This window comes from Colobus angolensis, unplaced genomic scaffold (assembly GCF_000951035.1).
Source record: "Colobus angolensis palliatus isolate OR3802 unplaced genomic scaffold, Cang.pa_1.0 Scaffold32, whole genome shotgun sequence".
Classification (NCBI taxonomy): Eukaryota; Metazoa; Chordata; class Mammalia; order Primates; family Cercopithecidae; genus Colobus; species Colobus angolensis.
This window is the reverse complement of record NW_012116488.1, coordinates 9,414,181-9,432,694: the sequence shown is the minus strand read 5'-3', so window position 1 is coordinate 9,432,694 and position 18,514 is coordinate 9,414,181. Positions and strand designations below refer to the sequence as shown.

At 40.7% G+C, this 18,514-nt stretch overlaps 1 protein-coding gene across 1 annotated transcript in view; it reads left to right on the top strand.

Annotated features, from left to right (window-relative positions):
- PAPOLA (poly(A) polymerase alpha) overlaps positions 1 to 3,515 on the top strand; it is a 64,731-nt gene extending 61,216 nt beyond the window's left edge. The window contains exon 21 of the mRNA XM_011951590.1: positions 1,360 to 3,515. Within this exon, the coding sequence (XP_011806980.1) occupies positions 1,360 to 1,455 (96 nt within the window). The 3' untranslated portion in view covers positions 1,456 to 3,515. The remainder of the gene's footprint in view (positions 1 to 1,359) is intronic.
- Positions 3,516 to 18,514: the final 14,999 nt, after the last annotated feature.

Below are 18,514 nucleotides of genomic sequence, written 5' to 3'. Positions count from 1 at the left end.
TGGTTAATCTCTACAAAGTAACTGAGATAACAACCGCTGCTGTACTGATACTATGATGATATTTTGCTGCTTTGCAGCTCAGAGTTATTTTAACGTGATCATTTAAAAATGTGCTTTTGCTAGATGTTAACTTTTATAGTCTCTAAAGATATATAAATATTATGTTTATTTTCCAGAATACCTTTTCCATAATGTAATAAAACTTTAGGGGGAGTAACTAACATCAGGAAGCATGCTTAATATTGATACGTGGACAAACTTGTTTATCATTTGTAAACTGTCCTGTGATTGCATGTGTTTGGTTTGCCACATACTCTCTAGGGACTTATTTTCATAGTTTTGTCTTACTGAATTTATCCCTGTAGTAATTAGTACCCATGGGTATTTGCCTTTTAGATATTTTTATGAGTGAGTAGAATTTTCTTTCTAATGAAAGGATTCATAGAGCCATAGAGAAAAAAATCACCCAGTTATATAAGAAGAATGATTATGTTGATTTAAAAAAAAATACATTCCTATGTTTGGTAATGTTAGGTACGTACTTATTTCTGGGGAGGTGATAATATTGTGGCTATACCTAATAAAGAATTCTTTTTGTTTTGAGATAAATCTGGAAATATTTATAAATGAAATGATAGGATCTCTAGGATTTGCTTCAGAATAACACAAGGTGAATTGAAAGTGGGAGGACGGTGGCTTAGATTTGACAATTGATGAAGCTGGGTAATGAATACATGGGGATCCATTATACAGTGCTCTCTACTTTTGTGTATGTTTGGAATTTTCCGTAATAAAACTTTAAAAGATCCATCTCTGTATTTTTTTTAGTGTTAAAGAAAGCTTGTGATATAATCTAATTAATATGAAAATAATCTACCTAAAATGTAGGATGATTAAATTATTGCTCAGCTGTATAGATTTAATTGTATAATTTACAGTGTCAGAAAATAATAAATTTACTGCTGCTGCTTTGTATAAAATGAACTTTAAGTATTCTCCCACTTGGGGGTGCTCCAATACTAGTTAATATTACCGCTATTAGTGTGGTAATAAGTGAATACAGTTTAGCAGTAACTTAAGCATTATGCCATAGGTGATTCTTAGAGGAACAATTTTAAAAACTATTTGAAATTACTTAGGAGTTTTTAAAATATTGTTAAAATATACCTATTTGAAAATTTCTTTGTTGAACACATTATTTGTTAAGCAAATAATGTGATAGTCATATTTACATTCCATTTTGACAACATTATAGAGTTTTTTAATTTGTAATACTTTTCTCATCAGGTTTCTTAAATACATCTCATTGTTACATTATGGTGCTTTGAACAATGTTGTGTTCTTTGCTTTCATTCTCAGAAAACATCCAGTACAGACCTTTCTGATATCCCTGCTCTCCCTGCAAATCCTATTCCTGTTATCAAGAATTCAATAAAACTGAGATTGAATCGGTAAAAACAACCTCAGGGGTCCATAAACAATATCTGCCAACTCAACCTGTTGTCTTCAAATGCTAAAAAAGGAGAATGGAGGGTACAAGACTAGACATGACTGAAATGGATTTTGGTTTTTTGGTGACCTCCCTTACTGGGCTAATCAAGCACTTGATCGGAAGTCCAGGTTAGTATGTGAAGCCAGGAGTACTATTATTATTGTGTTAGCAACAGTTGCATTAACTATTTCAAAAATTACTGCCTTTAAAAAAACAACCTCAAGCTGTATTTGTATTCATAATTGACATCTGGATTGGGTTTATGTTTGATGCATTGTTTGGAAAATTTGCAATACAAACTGGCATAAGAATTACTTATTCTGATGATGCACTTTTATGTCTTTTTCATTAGAAAGTAGAACTAATTTTAGAGTTTCAGCTTGATGGATTTTCAGTTTTTCCTGAAGAATTTTCTTTACCATTAGTCTTCAAATTGGATACCGTTGTGCAGTGGTGTACTGTTATACTTCAGAGAAAGGGTAAGAGTACATCTAGTTCAGTTCCTGTGAGGTAGCTGTAACCCTTAAAAATGAAACGTCAACTCTAGGGTACATTTGACATTGAAAGATTAGTTAGGAAATAACTTGGTTTTGATAGGGTCATGATTAAGAAATGATATATTGGTTTTATTTATGGAATTGTTTTATAGTGCATACAAATCAGCGATCAGCCAGCAAATATTTTTCTTTGAGCTTATGAAAGCTCTGTATTCTTTTGCCTTCAATCTGTTGTCTTCAAAACAAACAGACAAACAAAAAGCTTCTTGCGCTTTCCCCTTCCTTTTTCTTTGTGCTTGTATGCACAAGGTAGGACTTATTTCGTAAGAAACAAAATGCCAGTATTTTCTTAAGCCATGATATGAAACCAATGACCCTGTGACCACATGGCACAGAACACTAAATTTTGGTCCCATGGCTGAAACTTGAGGGTGATTAAAAGTAATGCCTGTAAAACATGGTATCTGTCTGGGATGGCCATTTGATCTCTAAGAGGAATTTTGTACACTCCACAGAACTCCTATCTATAGTAAAATTGATTTTCAGTTTTAAATGTGGGCAAAAAGGCATTTTCTCCAAGATTTTAAAACTAATTCTTATTTTTAAATGGTTTACCAAAATTTGTCAGTACATTTTACATGTAGAAGCATTTTAAAAATCATTTCTAGCAAGCACTTGACATCTAGTCAGCTCTCTACTCCTTCTTTATTTTGTTTTTTTCAAAAGATTAAGAGCTCCTTTCTTTGAATAAAATAATTTCTCGTAATTAAGCAGTAGAAGATCTATCTTTACAAAGTATGAGGGATGCCAGATGTTGATAAACTTACTCTTTCTTAATCTGGACAAAGTAAACTTAACAGATTTTTCTGATGAGCATGTTTTATGAATCCTCCATTGTGCTCCATTCTATCACATGTGCATTTTTCATGTTAAACTGCAATTAGTTAATCTCTTCCCCTATCCTTCTAAATTAATTTTCTGAAGTTGGAGTGTAGTCTTTTCCCCCTTAGGCTATGCATTAATCGAAGCTTTCTTTTCACCATGACTTTATAATGTCTAGTAAACAATATTTCTACTTCCCACATCTTTGCTTTACACAGTCACCTTGCCCTTCCTTCCACCACCGAAGAAAAAAGCTGGTCATACTAACAGGTGAAGTGTACAAGGTGTCTGTGTGTTTTGTGTAGCTTCAGAGTTAGATTGAAATTACCAGGCACAGATTTAGTCTTGTCATTTTGTTTACACATTGGGGAAAACAATTCAGTTTATTAAACGTTTCATGTAACTGCACCCAAGTTTTGCCAAGCTGGAAACTTGGACCTTTTCTGTGTAGTGACTTTTTAATTATAGTTTTCATAACCTGGAGATCAGACTGTTGCTTTCGCATGATGTATGTAGTGTCTCATGACTGGAGTTTGCTTTGTTTTATAGTATCTGTACTCCTTGTATTTTTCAAGAGCTATTTTGTAAACAGATGATGTATTTCTCCATTGAAAACACAATAAAAAAAAAACAGCACAATCTCACAGTTGCCTCATTTCTTTTGACTACTACTTTTTTTCAGTAATTTAATTGGTTCTGTCATAAGTTTATAGTGTGATTCTAAGTGAAGATTTGCAAAAGAATTTGATTACATTAGAAAAGATTTGTTTCCGGTTAACTTAAGCCATTGGCAGCAGCCTTGTATTTATAACTCAGATAATAATTAGGTATTTGTTTTTCATATAATTGATCTTTAGGGAAGAAAACATTAATGTAGTTACTGTTAATTCAATTTTAGCTGTTCCATCCTCTAAAGTATTCTGTGTCTGTAGACACCATACGTTATCTGTATATTTATTCTATGCCTGTAGACAGTGTACTGTCCTTTTCAAATCATTTAGCACTTTAATGTCAGCAGGTGGCACTGTTGTTTTTCAGTGAATTTAGAATTACAGACCACAACCAACCAGGATTCTGTTTCTTATTTTACTAAATGCAAATCAGATATTGCTTTTCTTAATCCCCCAGATGCTCAGCATTGAATACTTAATTCATGGTGTAGAAGTGAGCTGCTCTGTGTATTTTGTGACGGTCAGCTCTTGGGTATGGTTATCTTGTGTTTTGAGTGGAGAGATGGACCTCTTTATGTCAAAGCCATTGTTCTGAAGGACATGTAGTTAGTTGTTCATATATCATTTCTAAAATTCTATTTTAAAATTCTAAGATAATCTTCCCTATATATAAAAATGGGGATGTGGCTGCATTGTGGGATAACTTTTTAGTAAAAGCAAAATTTAACTTCCAAGACTATTCAGTAAAAGGGAAAATATTGTAGGAATTACCCTTGTCTCCCTTGTTAACACTAAAAGAATTGAACTGGCTATACTTCCTCTACTTTGGTAGACATCTAGATGCAGGACTGTATATCACAGTTTCTGAGTTTTATCATCCACATGGCCTCTTGGCATTTTCATTTATAATGGAAAAAGTTGTGTTTTGTGGCTGTGGGTATTTTCTAGAATAAAATTTTTATTTTTCTAATTAAGAGGTTTTTTTTTTTCCACCACACATTAAAATGTTTTAGAGCTCTGCGTAGTATTAATTCTGGCTGCCTTCAAGGTGGCAATAAATGATCAGCAGCTCCAAGTCGTAATGGACATATAAACAGAGAAATCCTTAATATATATGGACTCGTAGACTGAGTCCTGGAAATACTGTCAGTGCACTTAAATGCACTTAAATTACAAAACCGTTTACCTGAAGCAGCACTGAGCAATCCTTTGGATATACTTTTACCTGTTTTTATTCTAATAAAAATGATGAGTACAAGGAAAATTAGTTGGTTTTTAGCCTGAATTATATGTTTTATTTTGATTTTTGTCTCTCCACATTATTTTGCTTGTTAGCTTTTCTTTAAACCAACATCACAAATGGATGCTGTCTTCACTCAGACCTGAATTTGGTAAATGAAATACTATGTTCTGTAATAAATATGACCTTCAGTCATATAGAAACAAGTGGTCTGTTTAATTCTAATATCTGTTTCTCATAGAATCAATTCATTCTTTTATCAATTTAAAAATTATTGTTAAATTTTACATAGCTTTTATTGGCACCAAATAAGGAAGATAGCCTCAATGTTTTTCAGCCATGTATTTCAGAAGTGATTGTACTTTATTCTAGAAGTGATTTTACATACTTGGGAAATCATTTCAGCTTCTTTTCTTCTTTGGAGACATGCTTTTGTCTCAACATTCTGGGAACATCATTACAGCTGATCAAACCACACAAGTATTCTGTTGAAAGGGATGGAATTTTAAGTACATTTTTTCTTTCTTCATCCCTTCCCAATTCATAGGCCTTTCCTTAAAAGGGTAGAATGTAAGACTGTGCTTAAGCTCACATTTCAGAAACTTTACATTTGTGTGAAAGGTTGTGATTTTAGTTATTGTGCTTTTTTTCTGCAATTATCTTTTAATATGTTTTCTATTTTAATCCAGCTAAGAGTCACACCTACAAAGGGCACAGTTTTTGTTGAGTTTATAGAGTTTACCTGCTGTTTAAAATGTTAACTTTCAAAGTATTCATGCTTTAATGTAAATAAGAGTGCAGTCATTTTTTTCCTCTGGTTTGGGTATCTTTAAATTCCACCAGTAAGGTGGGAAATGTGTCTATTCAAGTAAAGAACAGAAGAGTGAGCAAGAGTGAGTGTGTCTGTGTGTGTGTGTGTATCAAAGCATTATTTTTTGCTTTGGTATTTCTTTTTTTTTTGAGATGGAGTTTAGCTCTTTTTGCCCATCCTGGAGTGCAATAGCGCGATCTCGGCTCACCGCAACCTCCACCTCCCGGGTTCAAGCGATTCTCCTGCCTCAGCCTCCCAAGGAGCTGGGATTACAGACATGCGCCACCATGCCTGGCTAATTTTGTATTTTTAGTAGAGACGGGGTTTCTCCGTGTTGGTCAGGCTGGTCTTGAACTCCTGACCTCAGGTGATCCACCCGCCTCGGCCTCCCAAAGTGCTGGGATTACAGGCGTGAGCCACCGTGTCTGGCTTGCTTTGATATTTCTAAGGTACAGAATAATGCTTTGTGCCACCAGCTTAGTTTGTTATATGTTGTTTTAATTTTTTAATGGTGAGAATGGACTTACGTTCAGCCCTTCACACTCCCTTTCACTGGGTTGCAGAATTGACTAGGGGAAAGCCCAAGGGGGTGCTGGTTTTGTTTTTCATTTTGGAATAAATAGAGTCTGGATGCTAGAGAACCGATTCACCCTGGGCTTGAACTTGGCACTGCCAACTTGATCTAAGCAGCAGCGTTCCCGTTTCATGTGAGCACGGGTGTCAGAACGTTATGACATACCACAGCAAAATGCAAAATTTTGCAACAGTATGAATTCAGTTATATAGTACCAGTCTTACAGAGTCTCCCTCTGTAGTCATTGAATACTATTCTTTTTGTCAGTTTTTGAAATAAGTCAACAGATTTGTTATGGTAGGTTTTAGTCTTGGGCAGGTTTTAATGTTAATAGTAAGTAGTTAAATGATAAAGTCTCACCTCTTTTAATCACCACACATCACAATATTCGAAACGACGTAGATGGTATCCTCATTTTTCACATAACCTGGATGATTTTTATTAGTGGTATGACTATGACCTGATTTTTTTTTTTAAATTATCTCTAAGTCTCTTAAAGTCTCTTAAAAATACTTCACAAGCCTTTTAGAAGTGTTTCCTTTAATTAATTTGTAGGATGTTATTTTTTGATCCAACAGATTTCATGCTGAAAATACATATTTTGAATAATTCAAACATTTCAGTTTTATGGGTTTTTTTTTTTTATAGCTTATTGGAGACATTTATCTCCAGTCTTGTGTGTTTTCTAATAATGTCATGTAGTCCTAAAATAGTTAAAACTTTTTTTTTTGTATAATACTGTTTTTGCTCAAAGACTTCTGGAAGTGCAGAATAGCAAAGTTATTTCTGGGGACTAAGGTGATCTTTGTCTCACTACCGTGCCCCCCTCAATCCCCATACATATACATATGCATGGGTATTGGGGTTCTTTTCAGATTCTAGGCATCAGAAATTAAGTGAGAGAGAGTGTGTGTGTGTGTGTGTGTGTGTGTATGTGTGTGTGTGTGTATGTGTGTGTGTATATATATATATATATATATATATATATATATATGTAAAATGTCCCAACTTTGTGTTCTTCTTGTGGATGCTGTCTCTCTCTTGGCACAGCACCCTCCTTAGAAAATTTCACACTGTGTGATGCCTGGTGCTATGTGATTTCCAGAAATCTGGCATGAGAATTGGTCCTTGTTTGCGTTTTCTGACTGCAGTGGAGCTGTTAATAAAGAGATTGATGATAAAGTTGTCGAAAAGAGACAGTTGGGCAGAACTGCTCCCCATGAGTGACAGAGGGCATGATCTGCCTTCACAGCCAAGAAAGTCGCCCCCAGCAGAGAACCGACCGTGCCTGGACACTGTGCCAAGACTGTTAGGGGAGCTTTACTGTACTATTAGGCTACTACCTCTCTCTCTGTCGCTTTGGCTTACTTCACATTACCATTTTTATCCTGAAGTTCTTGAGATGCTCAGAACAAATCTCTTTGCATATTTGCAACACACACTTTCCAACTGTAAAATAATTATTTTTGAAAATTCTTTAAAGCACTCAGTTCATCGTAATTTGGCTTTTATAGTAAAATAGTAAAAGTTTTAAAACTATTACTACAGTTTTCATACAAAGCCTGGCTCAAGAATAAGCATTGGCTTCAATAAGCATTTGTTATGGGATATTAAACATTTTAGCCATACTTATTGTAACTGTATTTTTCATCTATATCTGTTAGTAAACTTAGGCTACTGGCATCCACTTTAGCTGTTCATGTTTTTTGTGGTCTCCTTGATAACCCATAAGATTTTTTTTGACTCTCTTTAATGCGACTTTAAAGGTACAGATTTTTCCTGTAATTTTTAAGCTGTGTTAGGTTACATGTTTTTCACTTAGGTTTTCTTAAATATGAGACTATTTTAGTAGACTTCTCTTTTAAGGAAACCGATACCATTGTGGCCTTTGTCATGTTGAATGACCCAAACGTGAACACTTTGGTTTCTTAACAATTACAATTCCCATAAAGCTAGTTTTCCAAGCATGGTCTTTGTCATCAGCCTAAATTGTTGAATAACTTTTTTTTCCCCTTAAAAATAACCAGTCTTCTTTAAAAATTTAAATATAAAATATTTAAATTTTAAAATCTCAAAGTAGAAGGCACCTAATGAGCATTCTCATTCATTTTGTCTGTGATGGCCTCTTCTCAACCATTTCCATTGAGAGAGGAGTCTGTATTTCATGTTACCATCTCTAGGCAGCAGTTGAAGTTCTAGCTTGGCTCAAGGTCATTTTCTGAATCCCCATAGTTTCCTTAGAAGCAAGTTATGACCCATCTCTACTTCATTTAACAGGGGACTGGCCGGGCGCGGTGGCTCAAGCCTGTAATCCGAGCACTTTGGGAGGCCGAGACGGGCAGATCACGAAGTCAGGAGATCAAGACCATCCTGACTAACACGGTGAAACCCCATCTCTACTAAAATATACAAAAAACTAGCCGGGCGAGGTGGCGGGTGCCTGTAGTCCCAGCTACTCAGGAGGCTGAGGCAGGAGAATGGCGTGAACCTGGGAAGCGGAGCTTGCAGTGAGCTGAGATCCAGCCACTGCACTCCAGCCTGGGCAACAGAGCGAGACTCCGTCTCAAAAACAACAACAAAAAAAAAAAAAAAAAAGGGGACCTTAAAACATTTCTCAGGAGTCACTAGCTGGTTTTCTTATCCCAAGTCAAATGTAGGGATGTGTTTTATAACCAGAGTATGTTAGCACATCACTAATTCCCTGGAATTTGAGTGGTGGTAGTCTAACAGCACTCATTCTGTAAGAACTGCACACCTGAAGAGAGGAATAAGGTTAGCTCATGTCCTTAGATACATCGTAATCAAGATAAATCCCCCAAGTGAATTAGCACTTGTGGGTGTAGTGGAGCGACTTGTACATTAGGGTGATACCAGGTTTTCTCAGTAGGCTTTTGCAAGGTTTATGGTGAACATGAGCTATTGCTAAGCTAGAAATCCACTGATAGGAAGATGAAAGCAGTACTTGGCAGTAGTTGAAGAAACTGTCAAGTGACATCAAAGATCATGTAATTTCTCTTTACTTCTGACCATCTCGTAAAGTGTGTTCTTGCTATTCTGTATTATTTGTTCTACTGACTCACTTTTGATGTGGGAAGAGGTCAGATGGAATGTCTTACAGGACTCTGGTTTAGTAAACTGAACTGTAGCATGTTGAGAGGATGTTTTCTGAGGCCAGATTTGTTCTCAGAAACCTCCAAAGAAGGGTTTCCTCTGCCAGACTTGCCAGAGTTGGCTTTTGAAAGGAGAGTTCTATTCATGGACTCTTAAGTCATAATCCTTATCAGATAGACTCAGGATGGGTAGAAGAAAGGTGAGCTGCAAGGACTCCTGGTATTTTCTTAGCTCCCCCTTGGCCTTGTAGCACTTTGTCTAGAGTCTTGCTGTGTCACCCAGGCTGGAGTACAGTGGCACAATCTTGGCTCACTACAGCCTCTGCCTCCTGAGTTCAAGTGATTCTCATGCTTCAGCCTCCCAAGTAGCAGGGATTACAGGCACGCACCGCCACACCTGGCTAATTTTTGTGTTGTTAATTGAGATGGGGTTTCTCCATGTTAGCCATGCCTGGTCTTGAACTCCTGGCCTCAAGTGATCTGCCTGCCTCGGCCTCCCAAAGTGTTGGGATTACAGGTGTGAGCCACTGCACCTGGCCCCTTGCAGTACTTGTATGAAGAGCTTTGAATTTGGCTGTTAACCAAACAGGCTGTAGGAAAGCACGAAAATATTCATTTTCAAAAGGGTTTGAAATAGAATTTTCACATGTTAGGAACAGAATTTTTAAAGAAGGGTAGTATAACTGGGATGTGGGGAAACACGTATTGAACAGTAAAGTGAGGCCAGAAGCCTAGAGAAAATAACTTAATCTCTCATCCCTTGTTTTTTTCAACAAATGTTTTTGAGTTGTCTCTGTGCCTGAACTCTTCCTGGTTGCTGACTGCAAGGAACTTAGATTCCAATGGAAGTTAATTTTTTTATTACATTTTTGTATTTTAATTAGTAATATGGCTAGTAAGTGGCTGCACCATATAAATTAGCAAGACTTCATTAATTCTGAGTTCTTTGGAAATTCTTGTTTGTAATCTTATTTTGATCACCACTCAAGATCATATTATCCAAAGCATCAGAGCTTCCATGAAGGAAGGATTAGAAATTGAAGCACCTTAGAGGCTCTGACTTGAGTGGTGTTTTACTTGAAACCTGCCATATTGGTTTAACATGGGGGAGAATACAGGGAGTTTGAGGCATGACCGCATGTTGGGGCCAACCAGGAGATTGGGGCCTCGTGGAAAATAAGTGGTCTCTGTAGGCCTTTTGTTGAGTGGGAGGGAAATGGCATTGGCATTGTGATAAAGATGCAAGAGGTCTGTGTGGGCATTTTGTTGCGTGGAAGGGGGATGGCATTAGCATTGTGGTACGGATGCCTAATTTCTGGTTGTAAGAATTAAATTCCATAGGATACATCATCTGCCAGGTTTGGCACACGCTAGAAATACTCAGCAAAGTTGCCCATCAGGCAGTTCATCTTGACTGCCATTTTATCATATCAGCTGAATTAAAACATTTAGTACACAACTTTTCTGTGTGTAGCGGAAAGAATGCCTGTTTTCAAGGCAGAGCTGCATTCAGGTCTTAACTTCAGCACTTACTAGCTATTGAGCTCGTGCAGTTACAGCATTTTTTTTTTTTTTTTCTTTTTGAAACGGAGTCTCGCTCTGTCGCCCAGGCTGGAGTGCAGTGGCCGGATCTCAGCTCACTGTAACCTCCGCCTCCCGGGTTCACGCCATTCTCCTGCCTCAGCCTCCCGAGTAGCTGGGACTACAGGCGCCCACCACCTCGCCCGGCTAGTTTTTTGTATTTTTTTTTAGTAGAGACGGGGTTTCTCCGTGTTGGTCAGGCTGGTCTTGAACTCCTGACCTCAGGTGATCCGCCCGTCTCGGCCTCCCAAAGTGCTGGGATTACAGGCTTGAGCCACCGCGCCCGGCCCATTGTTTTTTTTTTTTTTTTTTTTTTTTTTGAAGCTCGTATTCCTTTTCAGCAGAGATGAGCAATGTCCTTTTAAGGTGATTGTGAGTATAAAAGGTAAGTAAATGAAGAGCCTCATACTGCAGCTGTTACTGCTGTGTCCTGATGCTCTCTGAGCATTCACCCTTCAGCGCTCATTGGCTTAAGTGTTCTAACTAACAGTTCTTCCTCACTTGGGATAGCCAAGTGATCTATGGCTGTTTGAATTTTGGTCCAGGTTAGAATTGAGGAACTCTAACACTGGAAAGAGGTTGAATGCTTTAGATTCCATTAACGTTTGTGTCTAGGTCATCCTGGTTGTGGATTTTGTTTGTAAATAATGCATTTCAGCCTAACACTGTCATCAGCTAGTTTCTTGAAATTTTGCATATCTAGTTGGAGTGAGCCTAAGTACCCATTGAAGGTTCCCAGGTAAGAGTGGGAGGAAGGAAAAGAAAAGACAATTTATGAGCAAATAAGAAAATAAGATGTCAGACAAGATCAAGGCAGTAAAAGGAGGGAAAGATAAACCAGTTTAGGGGATGCAGCTGAATTGGAGAGAGAAATTCTATTGTTTTACATCCTGGCTGAATTATACAATCAATCTAGGACTTGGATATTGTGTACAAATTGAATATTGCCAAACCTTGGCCTCTCAGTTGAATTGTACTCCAAGTTGCATGAAGTCTACCTTATGCTTCTGAAGCCAGCACCAGTGTGGTACAATGTTTGATTAATGTCTGAAGGGAGCCTGGTCCAGTGGTTGGAAGAAAAAGCCCTGGCCTTCAGGAAGGACAAATCTGATCCTTCTCTCCTCCAGGGTCTGGTGACCACAGGTAAGCTATTTAACACCTTCCCCTAGTTTCTGAGGAAAATGTTAAGTTTTTCTTTAGATCTTTCTTATTGGAGCTTTATGTGGATTAGCAAGCAGGTAGGACATGTTTAAGCAATCAGACTTTTTTTTCCCAGTACTAGGTTAAACCTAGTTTGAATTAGTCAGAGGGCAGTCACAAAGGCAGACTGCAAAGGAACATTTGGCAAACCACCCCTGCTAATTCTCAAATCTGTCTTCCTGCTAGGAAATTTGGGCAGGCCCAGAGTAGGGAGAAAAAAGTGGAGTCAGGCAAAGCCCTGTTTAAAAACAAAACAAAATTAATGTGGGTTTGGGGCAGACTGACCTTTTCATTAAAAAACGTTCTCTCCCTTAGTGCCAAGACAAATGCAGTGCGCAGCTTCTGAGGAGGCAGTGAGCGTGCCTGCTTGCTTCTGGCAAGGGTTCAAGTGCAGTGAGTGGGTCTGGGAAAAATTCCTGACAGTAGCTGCCTTTTATTGAGTATATCTACTAGGTGTTAAACGGTAGGGCCAATTGTTATAGCAACCTATAAGATTTGACATATATTCATTGGTGTCACCATTTACAGATGAGGAAATAGGTTTATTTTGGCAGAGTATCTTGCTCAGGGTCACACAGTAAATTGGATTTGAGCCTGATTCTGTTTGACTTTAAAACTTAATCCTGAAATATGACCCTGTGTTTTCCCACTCAACAACGTTGCCTTAGTATCTCTTTGGATATTATCGTTGAGAAGGCAAGGGTAATTAGCTCTATTTTGCATATGCCTCTAGTTTCAGCAGCTAAAATACATTTCTGCTCTTTGGATGCCCTTAAAGCTGGCCTGCTGGAGGTGAGGAGGGGGAGAGATTTGCAAAGAGCAATAGTGAACAGCTGGGCTCTCATGAGACTGGTGTACTATATTTATTAGTACTGGAAGATTTGGGTCCTGACTAGTTTGGGGTGAACTGACCTGTTCACACTCAAGTCACTTAATAGCTTTAACTAAAATTTGGGTGTTGAAGTAATTTCATGTATTGATTGGGATGGTTTCTCCTTGAGAAGTTTTGCATCTCAGAAATGTTTTTCATTTTAACCCAATTAAAACAGAAGACCTCCTAAAAGAAATGCTAAAAATCCTTAAAAGTACTCAAGACTAGAGTAAATGAAACCTCAATAGAGATGCCTTAGAGGCTGTCGAGGAGGTGCTTTACCTATCGTATCTGAAGGCATTAATTACACTAGACAAAGTTTATTAAAAAGAAAGGCAGAGGTACTTTTAGAGGAATTGGATGAAAACAATACTTAATTTTTTTAAAAAAAGAAAAATTGGCATCTAAAAATGAATTTTTGTGGGGAGGGCTTCATTATGTTGTATGTAAAATGTGAATGTGGTAAATGTCTAAAATGTGAATTGTGGGTGAATATGTCACTGGGCAAATTGATTATTAGGTGAATTGGTTTTAGGCAAATTTGATGTTATCTAGAATTTGTTAATGTTGATTTTTTTCTAATTATAGTCATGATACATACTCATTGTAATACTTAAAAAAATACAGAAAAGCATAAAGAAGAAACTTCACCCATAATCCTTTAAAAAGAAAGAATGAGGTCATACTAGGTAAGTAATTTTATATCAAGCATTTTCCCTGGAGATTCTCATGGCTGTTGAATATGTAAAGCAAAGAACCCAAGCATATCCTGTGTGTGTCTCCACAAGCTGGGGACCTACCCTTTGGATTGAGGCCTGAGGAGAAATGTGGGGGACCCTGGACCTAGGAGGGGTATGGAGAGGGAACCAGGCTGTATAGTGGAGAAAGACTCCCTGGTTTGCCAGGTGAGGGTTGAATCAGGGAGGCTCACAACAATGACCGGCTTTAGCTTTAAATGAATACCCCTATCAGAAACTTAGAAAAAAAGCAAGCTCTTGTAGTTTAATGGGCATGGTTTTGCCTCCTGTGAGGATTCGTTCATTCAACAGATGTTTATTGATTCCCTATCATGTACCAGGTGCTGTTACAGCGAGAAGGCGGCAAGCAAGGAGAGGGAACGGGGGTTCCCTGAGTGTCCACAGTGTTCTAGGCACTTTGGCACACTCTGAGTGGTGGGCGTCACACTCGGCTGCCATGACAGCTGCGTGGGAGTAGTTACAGAGCAGTGAGGCCCGTAATAAGTTGAACTTGTCTGGTTCTACAGCCCAAGCTGTTACCATTTTGAGGCACATTTAACAGTGAAGGAGAGGCCCTAGTTACACATGAGGAAGAAAACTGGTAATAGCCCCTGTGCTTAGGAAAGCTTATAGTTCACAGGGGATACAGATGCCTGACAACACAAATGAACTGCAAGTGGGCTCTGAACGGAAATAAGAGTGCTTCTGGAGGGTTAGGAGCACACTTTCAAACTGGACAAGCTTTGACCTGAAGAATAAGGTGGCGCAGAGGGAGGGAGCAGCATTTTTCTGAAGCAGGAAGGAGCTTGGCAACTGCAGGGGAACAGGAAGGTGCTGGAGTTGTAGAGCTCAGTGGGGTTGAGAGAGATGTAAATGCCCAGATGTATCACAGTAATATAATAAGAGGTTCAGAAGTGCTGAGGGAGCATGCAGTTTCCTGGTGGCCTTGGGGAGGGTGTGGGAGAGCAGGTGCCATTTGATGGGTAATTTGGTTGTGATCCGGAAACAGAGCAGAGGAGACAGCCTGCTAAGCGGAGCGAAGGGCTTGCACTAGGGCACGGGGTATGAGAGTATGTCAAGGTCAGAGAACAAAGCAGCCAGCAGAGCTAGTGTGTGAGTGGGTGGGGTGGGTGGGGAGCAGTAGGTTAGATGTTACTGCCCTATTGAGAAAGATCTTGAGGCTCAAAGCAGCTCAAAATGATTAAGATGTGGTCCAGGTTCTTAGTGGTGGTAGAAGCTAAGTAAAGGAGAATAAGGAGCACACACACAAAGACCCTGGGCTTCGGTCACTCGTGCTTGTACCTGGTCCCATATCCCCATATCGGAGACTTGTACCGTTGCACGCTTGCTCTCGTACCTCCTCCCTTCCTTTCAGATCCAGCCTCATACTGGATAAAACAAATGTTTACATCCCAAATAGGATGGAGTGGACAGTGCCAGATTTCACACTACCCAGAGGGCTGCACAATTTACAACTTAGAAATTGTTTATTTCTGGCATTTTCCATTTAGCATTTTCAGACTGGTTGGCCACAGGTAACTGAACCAAAGAAAGCGGAACCATGGATAAAGGGGATCACTGTACTACAAATTCCAAGGTCCTGATGGAGAAGTCTCTTCCTTAGGGAGCTAGACCGCTTGCATTAAAGTGCATTTGGCTTGCAGGACGGGTATGAGGGAATGATATGTCATGAGACAGCAGAAGCTGTGGGCAGTGTACCCTTTCCGTTCTGACACGTTTGGGGGCCCACATCTCTGCAGAGTCCTCCCCTTGGAAGCCTTTTAGTCCCTGACATCCATCATTGTGGGGCTTAGCTTGGCTGAGCTGAATATTTATGAGTCGTTATTTAATTAAGTCTTTCATACTTTCATTGATAAATGCAGTCAACCCCTTGCCCCATTAGTCACCACCACCACCTTGCAGCCCACAGCCAACTTCTGGCCCAGGTGCTGCTCCTCATTCTGTTTCTGGCATGCTGTTGACTGCCCTCCAGTCTCTACCACCCATGGAGAGAAATCAAGGCCGGGATTCCTTTCAGTGCCCCCAAAATGTGGAGGCAAAGAGAGACATTTGCACTGACCATTATTTGACCTAAGGGCCCCTATCCCAAGGTGTTTGGCAACTTGTAGCTCAAGTGCAAGACTGGAGAAAACAACCCAACAGGCATCTGGGGAGGTGCCTGTTCTCCTGACATTGCCTGTCTGTCTGGTGGTTCTAACGACAGCCTTCAAGAAGTATGAAGGGGAGGGTACAGCAGTGAACAACAAACCTCAGGAGGGGAATTTCAAGAGGGGTGGGCCTGGTTGGGAAGAGGAGAAATGAGGACAAAGCTTTGGAAACTTTGCTAGGAAGATGTAATGGGAATGTACCCCGAGGTGAGGCTCACACCCCTGGCCCCTGCGTCATCAAGAAACACTGCATGGCAGGGGAGGGTGCTTCTTCCCCACCCCTGGACAACCTTGCCTAGCATTTTGGCTTCTTAACTCGAGCCACTTGAGTCCACTTGCAGCAGCACTTGGGGCCCCAGCCTGTCCCTCTCACTGAGAATCTGGGATTCTGGGCACCTGGGGGCGTGGGCATTCCTCCGGGGGTTGGAGTGCTTTCCCATGGCAGCCTGGCCTGGCATGTCCAGTGATGCACTTCTCCACAGGCTGCCCTCTTCTTCCTGGCTATGCTCTGGGTTAGGCGCCAGAGGGAGCGGGCATCTCTTCCCTGGAACCTGGAGCAGCAGGTGGGAAGGGAGGATGTGAACCGCGTACAGCAAGCTTGTTTATTCATTCAGCAACACCTCCTGAGCCCTAAGTGCCTGGCATGAGTTCTGGGTGTGTCAACGAGTTAGCCGAAGTCTGTCCCTTCTCCCACTTGCCATGACATGCTCTTCTGTGTGCGTGGAAGTTCTTGCCCCTGCACCTCACTGCTCACCCCCTGTTGTACTCATCATCCCACGGGATATACCTTAGGTATCATCATCTCAGAAGTCTTCTGATCCCTCAGGCTTTGTTAGATCTCCACTCCCAAAGCATTCTGTAGCTAAACCTCTTAGCACTTACCATATTGCGGTATTGCCCTAGGTGGGACCAGCTCTTGCAGAGCTGAGGCCGTGTCTTGATGCATGCCTGTAGCCACAGTGCATGATGTGTAATTGCTTGTCAGTGTCTGTGGAAAGCTCAGTGAATGAGGGACTTGACTAAGTTCTTCCTGAGGAGCTCCCCGTGTACCAGCGGAATATGAGCTCGTGTGTGTAAAGACTTCACATGGTCTAAAGATTGTGCTAAATGCCATACATGGACTCTCTCACTGAATCCTCCCAACAATCCTTTGAAACACATATTACAGTTCCCATTGTCCAGATGATGAAACTGAGGCACAGAGAAATACTTGTCCAAGGACCCATGGTGCCAATCGCAATGATGGGAATGTTTAAGGGTGATGGGACAGAGAAGAGAGGCACCTGACTGTGTGCTAGGCACTGTTGGGTACTATGCACACCTCTCATCTAGTACCCAAAACAGCCCTGCAGGACTGGTTTTGTTACCTGGAACCTAAGAATTCAGAGAAAGTCAGTGACTTGTCCAAGGCCACCAGCTGGGAAGCAGTGGAGCCAAGATTCAAACCCTCTGACTGTTCTTAGGCAGACAGACCCCAAAGAGAGGACTCTCGTGTATCGTAGCTTGAACACTAAGGGGGCCCCTCGAGGCAGGAGCTGTGTCTGCCTGTGCTCTCTCCCACTTTGCAGGAAAGGGGCTCTGACATGAGAATTCTTTTTTTTTTTTTGAGACGGAGTCTCGCTCTGCCGCCCAGGCTGGAGTGCTGTGGCCGGATCTCAGCTCACTGCAAACTCCGCCTCCCAGGTTCACGCCATTCTCCTGCCTCAGCCTCCCAAGTAGCTGGGACTACAGGCGACTGCCACCTCGCCCGGCTAATTTTTTTTGTACTTTTTAGTAGAGACGGGGTTTCACCGTGTTAGCCAGGATGGTCTTGATCTCCTGACCTCGTGATCCGCCCGTCTCGGCCTCCCAAAGTGCTGGGATTACAGGCTTGAGCCACCGCGCCCGGCGAGAATTCTTCTTTATTTTTGAGACAAGGTCTTGCTCTGGCACCCAGGCTGGAGTGTAGTGGCACAATGACAGCTCACTGCAGCCTTGACCTCCTGGGCTCAAGTGATCCTCCTACCTCAGCCTCCAGAGTAGCTGGCACCACAGTGCATGGCACCACAGGCCCAGCTAATTTTAATTTTTTCTTTTGTAGAGACAGGGTCTCTCTTTGTTACCCAAGCTGGTCTCAAACTCCTGGGACCAAGTGATCCTTCTGCCTCTGCCTCCCAGTGTTGGGGTTATAGGCGTGAACCACCACATGTGGCCTGACATGTCAATCCTTACTGTCACTTGCTGAATAAACCATCATAGGGAGCCCAGCTAATGGGGATGCATTAGTAACTGGACAGTCCTCTCAGATCTCAGGGGCCACTGTCAAAGCCCTTTTCTTGGATTAAGACTCATGGCTGGTTACCCTAAGTCTTCCAGTCCACCACCTCTCTGGCTATGGCAGGTTTTGCAGAATAAAGTGACTGAGGCTAAACAAGTTTGTGAGTGTGGCCAAAGCCAGTGTAGCATAGGACTGGACCGGTGCTGGTGAAGGAAATTAACCTGTAACTTACGGGATTTCAAGAAACCAATCTTGGTCTGTAATTCATTTTTATAAAAATGAATATGCGATAACTGCCCTAATTCTCATTTCTTTAAACAGATGCCAAGAGCATTCAAGGGAGAGCAATGCCAAATTTACATTCAGCTTTAACAGTTTGTCCTTCCGAGGAGCACAGGCTGACTTCAGAGTAATTTCTGTGAT